Raw genomic sequence first — 14,922 nt, forward strand, 5'->3', positions numbered from 1 at the left:
GGTAGGTCCCATTAAAAAAAGTATTTTCTGATGTATTAAAAACAATTTTTTCTTTAAAAAAAAAATTATAACTACTTTTTTCATCTAGTTGTAATGTTTTAATTAGTTTGTCATTCCATGTGTTAATCCTACATGGAATAACAGAGTTATAATATAATTTTTCCTTTCTATCTCTTATTTACATATTTATGTGCTGACAGCTAGGAATTTTCTAAGAACTCAGATGTACATCCTGAGAGGAAAATAACATTCAAAAATCGTCAAATGTGAAGATCTAATCATGTGAAAATATGCAAATGATATGTTGTATTAGGGACTAGCTGATCAAGATTCAATACACACAGCTATGTTTAAAAGTTGATATTAAAATGTAATGCTAGAACTAAATTTGCAATAATAAATGCTCCACTAAGCTTAGGTACGATATTGCTACTTCTGGTCCAAACCCGCACAAGAAGACCATTGATTAGAACATTCAGTTGCTGGACTTTGTACAATGTGCGCAGCAGAATCATGCTCCCCAAGACTTCATTTGCTTCATTCTGTAGAAATGGACTCTCCCTGTGCTTCTTCCTTTGATTCTTCATTTGCTTCATCAATTACTATCTGTGAATTAGAACTAGATGCAACCTCCTCCAATATTTCATTTGCTTCGTTCAGTATAGTAGGACTGTCCGCAATCTTTTCCCCTTTACTGTTCTTCTGCAAGTCCTTGTCTATGCCACCATGAGAAGCAGAATGCTCATTTGAAACTCCATTTGCTTCATCGAGTAAAACAAGACTCTCCACTAAAGTGTCCAAATAAAAGGAGCGTGCATTGCCCAAAATTTCAGTGGCCGAGATTTCTTCTGTCTTTGGATCATAGAAAACTAGCCCTCCAGCTATGTTTGCCAATAGAACCTCACCACTTTGCCTAAATGCAACTAACCTTCGTATCCCTGCCAAATGTGAAATATTAAAAAGATTGGTCCAAGATCCTGGAACACCATATTCTTTCATCTTCCAAACTGAAAAGCAGCCTTCCTCAGTCAATTTCGTAATAGCAACCAGCAAAAGTGATCCATCAGAAACTGCAACATCAATAAAGTGATATTTCTTAACCAAACAATCTGGTACCTCCATTTCCCCAAACACCTCTTCTCCCAAAGAAAACGACACAATCGCATCGCATGCACCAGGCCCATTAGGTGGCTTAGTGGCAACCCAATGACAAGTTCCATTCAGAAAAGCAGACGTTGACAAATCAGCGATGACATATTTCAGATCATTATTATCAACCTTTCTCCAACCCCTACTTCTCAAACTGTAAATCTCAACCAAAGGCGGAATCTTATCAAATTTAAAATTACTATCTGGCAAATACACTATTCTCACAAGCTTATAATCATCAGTAGCGGAATCAAAGCCAAACCCAAGTAAGTGTTTATAGAATCCCAGTGAGGTAAACGTAACATTAGGACAAGGAATGTTAACAATCTTTCTAACACTAGGGTTCCATAAAGCAGCTCCATCAGTGTATTTGCCATAAACACCATAAGATAGACAAAAGACCCCATTACAAGAACCTACTATATCAACAAAACGCTTTAAGTCTTTAAATGGGTAATCAAGTTCTTCAATAGGGTTTGCAGGGAAAGACTCATCTGGGTATAGCAAATAACGCACATTTTCTTTAAATGGCCAAACAAGTCCTCTGGTGCTGTAACTAAAGAAAAGTATTCCACTGTTCTTGCAGCGGTTTTCTTCAGATGGTGGGCTATGAAAGAAGGGTTGGTGATTAAAGAGTACCAAGTCTTGGAAACGCACCTGCATATGAGGATTGATTTCACTGGCAATCTTGACAAAATTTCTTCCAGCAATTCTCGAGTCAGATGATCAGACATTTTCTTTTTGTTCTTCTTGCTGCGTCTGTTCCGTTTTATTGAGCTATGGATCTACTGGCTCTGAAAAAATACTAGGCCTGCTGAGAAGTGGCTTGCCCCGTTCAATTTATGGAATTGGCGGGAACAGTTATCGAGCTAGAGTGTTGAGCTGGCAATGTATAGTTAGGCAGCAGTTATATGTTTCTTTGTATATAAACAATAGAAGATTCTGGAACAGTTACTCTTTCTTTCTACACATAGTTTTTCTTCTTCTAGTAATTTCAAAATATTCTTTCATAATTTTTCTACACAAAATATTAAATTGAATATTAATTCCAAAATAAAAATATTATTTAATATTATTATTAAAATATAAAAATTTTATTTTAAGGAATTGAAGAAGTAGAAATTCAAATAAAACTTAGAGGAATTCTAGAATCTGATCCGAGTCTGTAATTCAAATAAAATATTATTTAGTTCTGTATTTTAATAAAACTAATTATTTAATTTTTATATTTTGAAAAATATATTATTTAGCTTTTATACTTTACTTCCCTTGAACTATTTAGTCTAGAACACCATGCAGATGTGACAGTATGCTACATAAAATTCAAAAATCCAATGGGAAGATCTAATCATATGAAGATATGCACATGACATGCTGTATTAGGGCCTAGTTGATCAAGACTCAAGACACAGAGCTATGCTTCAAAATGCTAGAACTAAAGCACAAACTTAGGTGCTAAATATTTTCCTTACCATAATGAAACTTTAACATCCCGTCAAAAGGAATTAATTTACAAATAACAGACACTTGTTAAAATGCTCCATTAAGCTTACATAGGCTGCTGCTACTCTGGTCCATATATGCTAGCACAAAAAGACCATTGATTTTGAATAATGTTTGCAGTAGAACGATGCTCCCCAAGATACCGTTTGCTTCATTCTGCAGAAATGAACTCTTTCTATACTTCTTCCTTTGATTCCATCATTTGATTCATTAATTAACATGTGTGAACTCTTTCTATACTTCTTCAAGTCCTACTTGTCCACACCCTCAGGAGAAGAATAATAATCCTATTTTCAAATTTCTTTTGCTGATTTTAAAAATATAATGGAATTTAGTTCTTTACCCTTATGAAAAGAAATTGAATAAGAAAAATAAAGAGAAAAGAAATGAAAGTAAATCTAATCTCTCCAATAAATTATTAAAATATGATAAAAACAATTTTTTTTTGGAAAAAAAAAATATAATTATTCTCTCTTTTATGTTTAAAGATATTTAATAAATATAATATAAGTAATACATTTATTCTCCTATTTCTCTTTTTTTTACTCTATCTAGAAGAAAATACTTTAGGTCAGTTAAGAGGATTTGAGAAATGAAAATTTGAGAAATGAAAATTTTCTTTTATTCTGTTTATTTCTCCTCTTTCCTCTTCTATTTTTATTTTAAAATCTAAATAAAAGATCAGCATAGGAGAAATTAAATTTCTTTTCTTTTACCTTCCATTCATATTCATCAATTCAAACAAAGGTTAGAGTTCAAATTACATATACTTAAAAAACAAGCATAAAATAGAAAAAAAAAATTAAAACATCTAATTTCACTGATTAAAATCTCAGTATCTAGTCCAAAACACCATGCAAATGTACATTCTAACATTCAAAAATCAGATGGGCAGACCTAATCATATGAAAATATGCACATGACATGTTGTAATGGAGTCTAGCTGATCAAGATTCAAGTCTCAGAGCTATGTTTTTAAAGTTGATATTAAAATCTAATGGTAGAACTAAATTTGCAATCACAAAAACTCGATAGATGCTCCATTAAGCTTATGTACGATAGAGCTACAACCACTACTAGTTCTGGTCCACACTAGCACATGAAGACCATTGATTTGAACATCCAGTTGCTGGAATTTGATACAATGTGTGCAGGAGAATCATGCTCCCCAAGACACCATTTGCTTCATTCTGTAGAAATTGACTCTCCCTGTGCTTCTTCCTTCGATTCTTCATTTGCTTTATCAATCGTTGAATTAGAACTAGGTGCAACCTCCTCGAAGATTTCATTTGCTTCGTTCAGTATCATAGGACTGTTGGCATTCTTCTTCCCTTCACTGATCTTCTGCAAGTCCTTGTCTACGACATCAGGAGAAGAAGAAGGCTCCTTTGAAACTCCATTTGTGCCATCATCCTCAGAAGCTTCCTCCTCTGCAAATTCATTTGCTTCATCGAGTAAAACAAGACTCTCTACTAAAGTGTCCAAATAAAAGGAGCGTGTATTGCCCAAAATCTCTGTAGCCGAGATTTCTTCTGTCTTTGGATCATAGAAAACTAGCTCTCCATCCACTTTTGCCAGTAGAACCTTACCATTTTGCCTAAATGCAACTAACCTTCGTATCCATTCCAAATGTGAAATATTGAAAAGTTTGGTCCAAGATCCTGGAACACCATATTTTTTAATCATCCAAACTGAAAAACACCTTTCCGTAGTAAATTTCATAAAAGGAACCAGCAAAAGTGATCCATCAAACACAGCAATATCCATAAAGATATATTTGTTAACCAAACAATCTGGTACCTCCATTTCTCCAAACACCTCTTCTCCCAAAGCAAAGGACACAATCACTTCGCTTATACCATCCTCCTTAGTGGCAACCCAATGACAAGCTCCATTCAGAAAAGCAGACGTTGAGCCCTCGCGCATGACATATTTCAGATTATTATCAACCTTTCTCCAACCCCTACTTCTCAAACTGTAAATCTCAACCAAAGGCGGAAACTCATTATAGTTAAGAGTACTATCTTTCAAATACACTACTCTCACCAACTTGTAATCATCAGTAGTGGAATCAAAACCAAACCCAAGTGAGTGAATAAAGGGCCCTTCTGAGGTATAGTTAACTTTAGGAAAATGAATTTTAACAATCTTTCTAACACTAGGGTTCCACAAAGCAGCTCTGTAAGTATTAATGCCACCAACATTATCAGATAGACAAAAGACCCCATTACAAGAACCCAATATATTAACAAAACGCTTAACGCCTTTAAATGGGCAATCAAGTTCCTCGACAGGGTTTTCAGGGAAACCCTCATCTGGGTATAGAAAATAACGCTCATTATCTGACTCTGTGTCTAGTTCTGCGGTAGTGCTGTACCTAAAGATAAGTAGGCCACTGTTTCTTGGAGCGGTTTTCTCGAGATGGTGGGCTATGAAAGAAGGGTTGGTGATTAAAGAGTACCAAGATTTGGAAACGCACCTGCATTTGAGGAGTGATTTCACAGGCAATCTTGACAAAATTTCAGTAAGCAACTTTTGAGAAAGACGATCCGACATTTTTTCTTTTTTCTAAAGATGTGACATTTTGCTTCTTGTTCTTCTTGTTGCGTCTGCTCTGTTTTATGGAGCTATGGATCTCCTGGCTTTGAAAAAATTACTGAGCCTTAAGGCGGGCGCATTTAGTTTAACGAATGGAAATAAGAAAAATGAAATTTGGCGGGAACAGTTACCGTTGAGCTGGCAATGGGGAACAGTTACCGTGAAAGATTATTATTTTGTAATTGTATTTTAGTGAAATTAATTATTAAAATTGATTATATTTTTAATTTATGAGTTAAATTAAAATAATTAATATTTTGATAAAAATTATTTAAAAATAACTTTTAAATATTTAAGTAATTGATTAAAAACTATTTATATTTTTTATTTGATTAAATAATAATTTTAAAATAAATAGATAACTTATAAACAAGGTATCCTTACTTATGACTTTTAATTTATTTTAAGTACTTTTTTTAATTTATAAATAAAATTTAATACTAATTTACACATAACTTTCTATTTATAAGGAGCTTTGATCAACGTATAAGTTAAACTAAATATCTTCTTAGTTTTAGTTAATTAAACTATTTATAAAAAGTATCAATTTTTTCATCGGTTAATGAATTTTAATTTCAATGAAATTATTATTTAATTTCTCTATTTTAGTGAAAATATTAAGTAAGTTCTTTGTATTTTAAAAAATGCATTAGTTAATCTTGTTATTTAGTTCTATTAAAACTTTAGCTCTTCCCATTTTTTTATATTCAAATTTTTAAGATTTTCTCTTCTTTTTTTCTCTTATGTCTGCTTTATTTTTCTCCCTCCATGCTTATTTCTCTCTGCAACCACACTTTTTTTTTCTCTCATTTTATCTTTATTTTTCATCTTTTGATAAATGCTATGAGCTTTCTGCTTTCTATGTAAAAAGATTAATAAGTTGTCTTAGATCTCCAAAGGAATAAAGCCAATAATACAGAAAAATTATTTCTATTGAAAATTATTTCTTAATAGAAAAAGCATAAAAAAAATGTCTAAAGAATTGAATAAAAATACTTGAATAATTAAAAAAAAATACATGTAAATTTAGTCTCCACACAGTTTTTCATTTCATTTATAAATATGTTTTTCATAATATTCTGCTCTTCAAAAGATATAGTCAAACTAATTAGTTTTACTAAAATAGAGAGATTATATAGTAATTTAATTGGTATTAAAATTCATTAACTAATAGAAAATTTAAGAAAAATTATCCAAAGAGACGCATTTATTCATATATGCAAGTATCTATGCATGCAATTATTAGGACCTAAATATGTACGATACTGCTACTTCTAGTCGAAACTAGCACAAGAAGACCATTTGCTTCATTGTGTAGAAATGGACTCTCCCTGTGCTTCTTCCTTTGATTCTCCATTTGCTTCATCAATTACTATCTATGAATTAGAACTAGAAGCAACCTCCTCCAAGATTTCACTTGTGCCATTATCCTCAGAAGCTTCCACTTCTGTATCATCTGTTTCATTGAGTAAAACAAGACTCTCCACAAAAGTATCCAAATAAAAGGAGTGTGCATCGCCCCGAATTTTTGTATCAAAGATTTCTTCTGTCTTTGGATCATAGAAAACTAGCTGTCCAAATAATTTTGCCAATAGAACCTTACCACTTTGCCTAAATGCAACTAACTTTCTTATCCATTTCAAATGTGATTTAAAATCAGGAATATCGAAAAGTTTGGTCCAAGATCCTGGAACACCATATTCTTTCATCATCCAAACTGTAAAACAGCCTTCCCCAGTCAGTTTAAAAGATGCAACCAGCAGAAGTGATCCATCAAAAACTGCAACATCCACAAACTGGTATTTCTTAACCAAACAATCTGGTACCTCCATTTCTCCAAACGCCTCTTCTTCCAAGGAAAACGACACAATCGCATCGCATACACCAGGCCCATAAAATAGCTTATTGGCAACCCAATGACAAGCTCCGTTCAGAAAAGCAGACGTTGAGCGCGCAGTGATGACATATTTCAGATTATTATCAACCTTTCTCCAACCCCTACTTCTCAAACTGTAAATCTCAACCAAAGGCCGAATCTCACCAAAGTTAAAATGCGAGTACACTATTCTCACAAGCTTATAATCATCAGTAGTGGAATCAAAGCCAAACCCAAGCGAGGGTATATAGGGTCCATATGAGCTAAACGTAAAATTTGGACAAGGAATGTTAACAATCTTTCTAACACTAGGGTTCCATAAAGCAGCTCTCTCAGTGTATTTGCCAAAAACATCATCAGATAGACAAAAGACCCCATTACAAGAACCCACTATATTAACTATACGCTTTATGCCTTTAAATGGGCAATCAAGTTCTTCAACAGGGTTTGCAGGGAAAGACTCATCGGGGTATAGCAAATAACGCACATTTTCTTTAAATGGCCAAACAAATTCTCTAGTGCTGTACCTAAAGAATAGTAGGCCACTGTTTCTTGCAGCGGTTTTCTTGAGATGTTGGGCTATGAAAGAAGGGTCGGTGATCAAAGAGTACCAGGTCTTGGAAACGCATCTGCATTTGAGGAGTGATTTAACTGGCAATCTTGACAAAATTTCGGCGAGCAATTCTTGAGGAAGATGATCAGACATTGTTCTTTTTGTTCTTCTTGCTGCGTCTGCTCTGTTTTATTGAGCTATGGATCTACTGGCTTTGAAAAATATACTGGGCCTCAGATAAGAGGTTGCTGAGAAGTAGCAAGCTCATTCAGTTTATCGAATTGGCAATCTAGTTAGGTACCAGCCGTCTGTTTCTTTATATATAAACAACAGAAGATTCTGGAATAGAGGCAGTTACTCTTTTCTTTTTTTGGTCTTCAAATCCATATTCTTTCCATTAGCATCCATATTCGACTAAATAAAAATTAGCTTATTTAAAAAAAAATCAAATTTAAACTTGATTTTTAAGCTCATTTAATAAATAAATTGAGCTTAAACTTAATAATATTGGATTCATTAAAGCTTTCGAGCAGCTCACTTAACAAATTTATTTGTAAAAATATTTATATTAATTATTATATTTTATTATATTATAAATATTTATTATTTTATAAAAAAATATTTTAAAAATATGTATTATTCAAAATTATGATATTATTATGTATAAAATATATTTATTAAATATAATTATTTATAATTTAAATTTATTTTTTAATAAAAATTAAGATATTTTTTTTATGAGAGCGAATATAAATTAATTAATATGAACTTTATAATTATAAACTTAAAATTCATTCTTAAATGAGTCTAACGACTTGAGATTTAATTTAATAAAAAATTCAGTCTACCGGACCTCAGATAAGAGGTTGCTGGGAAGTCGCAAGCCCATCCAATTTAACCAATCTCATCCTTTTAATTTGATTATATTTTCAAATTTCTTTTATTGATTTTAAAAATATAATGGAATTTAGTTCTTTTCCCTTATGAAAAGAATTTGAATAAGAAAAATAACAGGGGAGAAATTAGATCTCTTTTCTTTTACTTTCCATTCATTTTTCTGAATCCATAGAGTTCAAATTTCACATGCTAAGAAACAAGAATAAAATAGAAAAAAAATAATAATAAAACATCAAATTTCATTAACTAAAATCCCAGATAATTGATACAACTTGCTTGTCTTTTGGATCACTACTACCCCCAAGGTAACGCTATGATTATATTTGTCGTTAAAGACGCAGTAAGCTTACGTTACCTTGGAATTGATTTCCAATCCCAAAATGAGCCATCAGTAGCCAAACAAAAGTAACAAGTTCTCCACCTTCGATCATGGGAAGTTGCAGTGCAATGATTTGCAGCATATGACATCATCTCCACCCACACACTGCTCAGTATCTTCCATTTCTGTTCTTTCAATTTTTTCAGCTCTTTGGCTAACATACTTGCAGCGAACAATACAGATTTGCTTCCATCTCCCTTCACTTCTGTTGCCTTAAACTCTGTATTCACTTCAGGAATCATTTGACATACTTTCTTTAGTTAATATAATCTTATGCCTCTTTCTAAAAAATCTTTCAGCATCAGCACAGGTATCTTTAAACCTTACCTTACAAATTCCTGCCACAGTAGCCATCATTGTCGACTGCATAATGAAAAGATACAGCATGTAATCTGACAAAATTTTACTGAATTCTTTTTCATTACTCTTATTTTCTCTCTCCTTTTTATCATTGATCAAGAGCTCAGTTGCAATGTGCCACATCAGGATGCTCTCATCATAAGGGACAGCAAGAACATAAGATATTAACTCGTCACTCCTTTGTTTATCCAAACCATTATTTTGAAGAACCCAGTCACCTGTAGCCGAACATATTTTCCTGACAGTTTCTGCATCATCTATCAACCGAGATCTCTTTTGCAGCTCACCGAAAATATATTCACAGAGCTCCATTGTCAGTGGCTCGCTGGAAACATACGTTATCTCATCCAGAAAATCCTTGAGGCCCACAAGATCAATGAGTCGATCCTTGGAAGCATTCAGGCACTGGATGGCTTTATCAATGCACGAAAACCGAGTGACCTTTTTGGTCTAGTCTTTATGCACAGACAGAAATTGTTGGTGATGCCACATTGATGAAAACTTTTACCAATTCCCAAATAGGAATGATTGTTTTGTGCAACGCAAAAACGTGTAAACTGTAAAAAAAATAAAATAAATACACAAAATATTAATATTTACGTAGTTCACTCGAGCTACATCAACGGGTATGCCATCTTTCACTATCAATAGTAATAAATCATCATTACAAACTCAAAACTATACTACTCATAAACCCAATTACACTCAAGAGAAATCATACAACATCAAACTGCTTATAGTAAATATATTAGTCAGTCCCTCTCAATCTCTTCTAGACATAACCAAATATATTTACTATTACAACACTACATCATAAAGGATACCTTCAACTATATGGGCTAAAGCCCTCTCAAGAATCCCTTCCTCTTAAATTCTATGTCCTTTCTCCACATTAGGCCAAAGTCTCTCTTTACTGCAATAGACAAGTGCCCCTCATAAATGGGCAGAGTCAAATCCTCAGTAATTAGCAAGGCCCCTCTCTACAATGGGCAACAGCCTCACTCCATGAGCTGAAAGCCAAATAATCTTTTCCACTATTCTCCTATTTATAGTGTTAAATCTCTCAATTCTAATATCATTAGAAGTCCTACTCAATTTAAGAATAATACTAAAATAAGAGTTCTACTTTATATAAGAAATATTCCTCTATCCTATTGAGGAATATTTCTCCTACTCAAATTAGGAAAAGGTCTCTTCAGATGTTACTAGGATCTATTTATAGTGTTAATTCTCTCAATTCTAATCTGATTAGGAGTCCTACTCAATTTAGGAATAACACTAAAATAAGAATTCTACTTTATATAGGAAATATTCCTCTATCCTATTAAGGAATATTTCTTCTACTCAAATTAGGAAAAGGTCTCTTCAGATGTTACTAGGATTTTGAGTCATAATTCTAACAATCTCCACATTGACTCAAAATCCATTAACCATTGCATACCTCAAATTCTTGGGTGCCTTCAATCATCACATCTCTATGCTTGAACTTGAACCCTTCAAATCATCAATCTCTCCGATCTTCATCTTGGATGTAACTTGCTTCTTTCTTCAAAAAATTTTCACGTAATCAATCTTATCGATTTTGCATCAAGAGCTCCACTTCAATTTCAACTCTTCATCATCACCATTATTGCCTGTGCGACTTTTACATGTCGCAGCAACTCCACCTTCAACCAAACTCACCAATATCATTCCCATGCTCTAATATCAATTTGTTGTGCACCACGGAAGCGTGTAAACTGCAAAGAAATAAAGCAAATGCACAAAACACCAATATTTACGTGGTTCACCCCCTCAACATAGGGCTACATCAACGGGCATGCCATCTTCCACTATCAATAGTAATAAATCATCATTACAAGCTTAAAGCTATACTACTCATAAACCCAATTACACCCAAGAAAAATTATACAACATCAAACTTCTTATAGTAAATATATTAGTCCCTCTCAGTCTCCTCTAGACATAACCCAATATATTTACTATTACAACACTACACCACAAAGAGTGTCTTCAACTACATGGGCTAGAGCCCTCTCATCAATGGACAAGAATCCATTCCTCTTGAATTTTATGTCATTTCTCCACCTTAGGCCGAAACCTCTCTTCACTAAAATGGGCAAGTGCCCCTCATCAATGGGCAGAGCTAAATCCTCAGTAATTGGCAAAGCCCCTGTCTACAATGGGCGACAGCCTCACTTCATAAGCTGAAAGTTAAATAACCCTTTCCACCATTCTCCTATTTATAGTGCTAATTCCCTCAATCCTAATTTGATTAGGAGTCTCACTCAATTTAGGAATAACACTAAAATAAGAGTTCTACTTTATATAGGAAATATTCATCTATCCTATTGAGGAATATTTCTCCTACTTAAATTAGGAAAAAGTCTCTTCAAATCTTACTAGGATTTTGAGTCATAATTTTAACAGATAGAGATTATGGATCTCGCTTGGACATTTTTTGAAACAGTATCTTATCAAGTTATGGCCAAACACAGAATCATACCACATGCGAAAAAGAAGCGGCGCAGTCAAAGTTGTATGTTTGTCTGGTTCAAGATCAACCTTCTTTGATTTCTTTAGACTGATGAAGTTTCCGAAGAGACTCAATGCCCATTGAGGTGATATTCTGAAGAGATTCAATGCCCAATGAGGTGATCTTTCTCTAGGCCTGGTGAATTCCTCCAGGCGATCACCATCGATTTGAGAAAATGGCCATGAAGAATGATAATATATCGAGTCCTATGGCACCAAACAGCAGAAAATAAGTAAGCTTAACACCAAACTTGTCGAAAGCATACTTTTTTACCTGGAAATGGAAGATAGTAAGGGATACCACGACTGAACAAAATGATATGAAGCGGAAAAACATGCCCCACTTGGAGTGAACAATCACTACTCTCGTGTAGAGAACTTCATAGAATAAGTTGAGCTCTCCGACTATTACTTTGAAAGCATCTTCTGCAGATATGCTATTGAAAAAGTTTCGGCTCTCATCGCGCTCCTTAAAGCTGAGGATGAGATCAACAATAAGTCTCTTGAAGATTTTGAAGAACTCGTAAGCCTCCTCCACCACTTTGACATCGTCTAAGCCTCTTTTTTCCTTACGCATATCCATAACCTCGGTTTCTCCTTCAGGTTCAGATATTTCTTTTTTCTGATTTCGTTAGGTTTCTCTGAAAGTACCTCCGAAAGCTTGGCATAATTGACACCAGGATCTGGATTTCTGAGCATGGAATCTCTGAATTTATCCTTGCTCGCAAAATACAAAGAAGAAGTGCGCTCCAAATATTTGATTATCCCTGCTATAAACAGGAGCGTTGTTGGGATCATAACCCTGTTTCTGGGAAGTGTTTTGATGAACACATAACCAGTAGCAACAGCCTGGGTTATGAACGCAAGCAAGTGCCTAAGCCACAATTGGTTATCCTCAACAGAAAAAGCAGTGATAGTGTCTGGGCCACCAAGATGCACCAAAAGAAAAGGAGCCCAAAACGCCAAGAGATCACCATTTTCATAAGAGCAAAGATAATCATCAGAAGGGTTGCTTTGGCTGTTGAACATGGTTTCATTAAAACTTTAGCTCCTTTGTTTTTTTTTTTTATTTATTTATTCAAATCGTCCTGATCTTCTCTTTATTTTTTTCTTACCCTGCTTTGTTTTTCTCCCTCCATCTTTATTTCCCTCTGTAACACCACTTTTTTTTTTCTTCTCTCATTCTATCTTTATTTTTTATCTTATGATAAATGCTACAAGTTGTGTCACACCCATTCTCCTAATTAAAACATGAGAAACCTGAAACTAAACTATAGTTTTCTATAAATAACTGATCAACTAACTATAAATACCTCATATAAACATAATTTTTTTTATAGTGACTAATTAAATATATTAATAAATCAATTTATATATTAAGACATCATATTTACAAATATTTTTTTAGATTCAAATATTTAGAGAACTAGAAAGAGGGACATTGAAAGCAAAGAGAATAAAATTTTACCTACATTGGACCGCACCCAAAGGTTGCCTACGTACCTTCATTTTAACATGAAGGATCAGGTCCACGTAGCTCTCAAATCGCTTATAATTGACATTTCTACTTTATACTTTCTAATTATCAATTCTACTACAAAATTTTTAACCATTTCCAAATTCTTGCCAAAAATTCAGCAACATCTTCCTTGTTGTAAAATGGACATTTCCCTCGGTCAAACACAAATTTCAACAAACAATTTTCAATTGAGACCGGTGCCTATCCAAAGTTTCACACACATAATAATAATAATAATAATACATAGATAGATAGATAGAGAATGGAGATAGATAGATAGATAAAATCCATTCTCTAACTCATTTTATTTTATTTTCCCCTTTAGCATCACAAAGAATATAGCATCACAAAGAATACCTGAAATATTAGTATATGGTTCGACCCACCACTTCATAATTTCCAAATTATGAATATGGTAGTGTGTCATTTAATCAACCTCAATTCCAACCTCACAGCCAAAGTTGATTTAATAATAATAAAATAGATATTTGACTCCAAATTCAGAATGATTACATATACACCAACTATAATAATACCCCACTGTCAAGAATTTCATTTATCATTCAATTAACTAGAATTTCTTATATACAGCCAAAAAGAATATCACAAAGCAATATTCGCGAATAAAATTTTAATTACATTTCACTTACCCTTGGAGAAATAAGGCTCAGATTATTGTTATATTTAAATACACAAATTTTACCTATTTTTAGCAAACACAATTTAGGTAAGCTCGTAAACAAGACACTAGTGGAAGACACTAGTCCCCTAGTTGAGCTTAGCAAATAGATGAAATTTAAATTGTTAAAGTATTTAATCTTGAAGGTCCTATAAAGATACAAAGCTGAATGAATTGGAATAATTAGAAATACACACACACACACAAACGCAAGTAGTTGTTAAATCATTTTTTTTTTTTGAAGTGGCAGATTAAACAAGCTTAGAAAATTAATCTTGTTCCACCTCAAAATTTCTTTTAATGCATAAATTCCTCCACCTGGCCTAACTCTTCACATATAGGTCATTAATAAATATTGCATTATCAGCAGAGTAACAAGTTTTGTTTTAAAAAAAAAAATCATCAAACCCCAATTTCTCATACTAAAATTTCATACTCTACCAATTGATTGATTAGTTAGACACAAATCACGTCATCTCTTTAATGTTTCAATAGCATGGAACAATGAGTACCAATTCTAATGACTTATTAATTTAATTCAGAGCTATTATACTCAGGCATCAATACCTAATCTAGTTTAACTATTGCTTCAACATTATGAAAAGGGAAAAATACAAGAAAGAAATATAACCGGGTTACTGCTGGTGTGTGTGCTTCATTTATCTCCAACAAATAGACTATCTAGTGATGGTGATGAAAATAAGAGGCTTAACAGACCTTAATGGCAGCCTCCACATGTTGAATTTCATTGAAGCTTTATGAATTTGGAACCTTCAAGTTCTGTTCCCAAATATTCGATTTTCCTTTTTCTCTAATAAACAGTTGCCTTGCTTTGCTTCTCTACTACGTTGGAGAATGATTGGATCACTTCTTT

At 33.3% G+C, this 14,922-nt stretch overlaps 4 protein-coding genes across 4 annotated transcripts; all 4 read right to left on the reverse strand.

Moving 5' to 3' along the window:
• Window positions 1-537: 537 nt before the first annotated feature.
• LOC110663234 (F-box/kelch-repeat protein At3g06240-like) lies at window positions 538-1,812 on the reverse strand. The gene has a single exon (XM_021822495.2). It carries the CDS (start codon window positions 1,810-1,812, stop codon window positions 538-540), a length of 1,275 nt encoding a protein of 424 aa, XP_021678187.2.
• Window positions 1,813-3,837: 2,025 nt separating this feature from the next.
• On the reverse strand, window positions 3,838-5,214 carry LOC131182457 (F-box protein CPR1-like). The gene has a single exon (XM_058152009.1). It carries the CDS (start codon window positions 5,206-5,208, stop codon window positions 3,838-3,840), a length of 1,371 nt encoding a protein of 456 aa, XP_058007992.1. The 5' UTR covers window positions 5,209-5,214.
• Window positions 5,215-6,626: 1,412 nt separating this feature from the next.
• LOC131182459 (F-box protein CPR1-like) lies at window positions 6,627-7,835 on the reverse strand. Its single transcript, XM_058152011.1, has one exon. The coding sequence runs from the start codon at window positions 7,830-7,832 to the stop codon at window positions 6,627-6,629; it is 1,206 nt and encodes a 401-aa protein (XP_058007994.1). The 5' UTR covers window positions 7,833-7,835.
• Window positions 7,836-8,927: 1,092 nt separating this feature from the next.
• LOC131182460 (uncharacterized) lies at window positions 8,928-12,879 on the reverse strand. The gene is made up of 7 exons (XM_058152012.1): window positions 12,437-12,879; window positions 12,152-12,326; window positions 11,822-12,057; window positions 10,999-11,054; window positions 9,916-9,956; window positions 9,288-9,765; window positions 8,928-9,184 (listed from the first exon to the last, which is right to left on the reverse strand). The coding sequence occupies exons 1-7, from the start codon at window positions 12,877-12,879 to the stop codon at window positions 8,928-8,930; spliced, it is 1,686 nt and encodes a 561-aa protein (XP_058007995.1).
• Between the last annotated feature and the right edge of the window lie 2,043 nt (window positions 12,880-14,922).

This window comes from Hevea brasiliensis, chromosome 8 (genome assembly GCF_030052815.1).
Source record: "Hevea brasiliensis isolate MT/VB/25A 57/8 chromosome 8, ASM3005281v1, whole genome shotgun sequence".
Taxonomy (NCBI): domain Eukaryota; kingdom Viridiplantae; phylum Streptophyta; class Magnoliopsida; order Malpighiales; family Euphorbiaceae; genus Hevea; species Hevea brasiliensis.

Excerpts from the sequence above, each read along its gene's own strand:
- LOC131182460 (XM_058152012.1), bottom strand. The coding sequence starts at position 12,879 with ATGTTCAACAGCCAAAGCAACCCTTCTGATGATTATCTTTGCTCTTAT. Across the intron at positions 12,058-12,151 it reads TATCATTTTGTTCAGTCGTG|GACTCGATATATTATCATTC; the intron begins GTATCCCTTACT and ends TTGGTGCCATAG. Across the intron at positions 9,185-9,287 it reads GGCTACTGTGGCAGGAATTT|TGAATACAGAGTTTAAGGCA; the intron begins GTAAGGTAAGGT and ends TGATTCCTGAAG.
- LOC110663234 (XM_021822495.2), bottom strand. The coding sequence starts at position 1,812 with ATGCAGGTGCGTTTCCAAGACTTGGTACTCTTTAATCACCAACCCTTC.
- LOC131182457 (XM_058152009.1), bottom strand. The coding sequence starts at position 5,208 with ATGTCGGATCGTCTTTCTCAAAAGTTGCTTACTGAAATTTTGTCAAGA.
- LOC131182459 (XM_058152011.1), bottom strand. The coding sequence starts at position 7,832 with ATGTCTGATCATCTTCCTCAAGAATTGCTCGCCGAAATTTTGTCAAGA.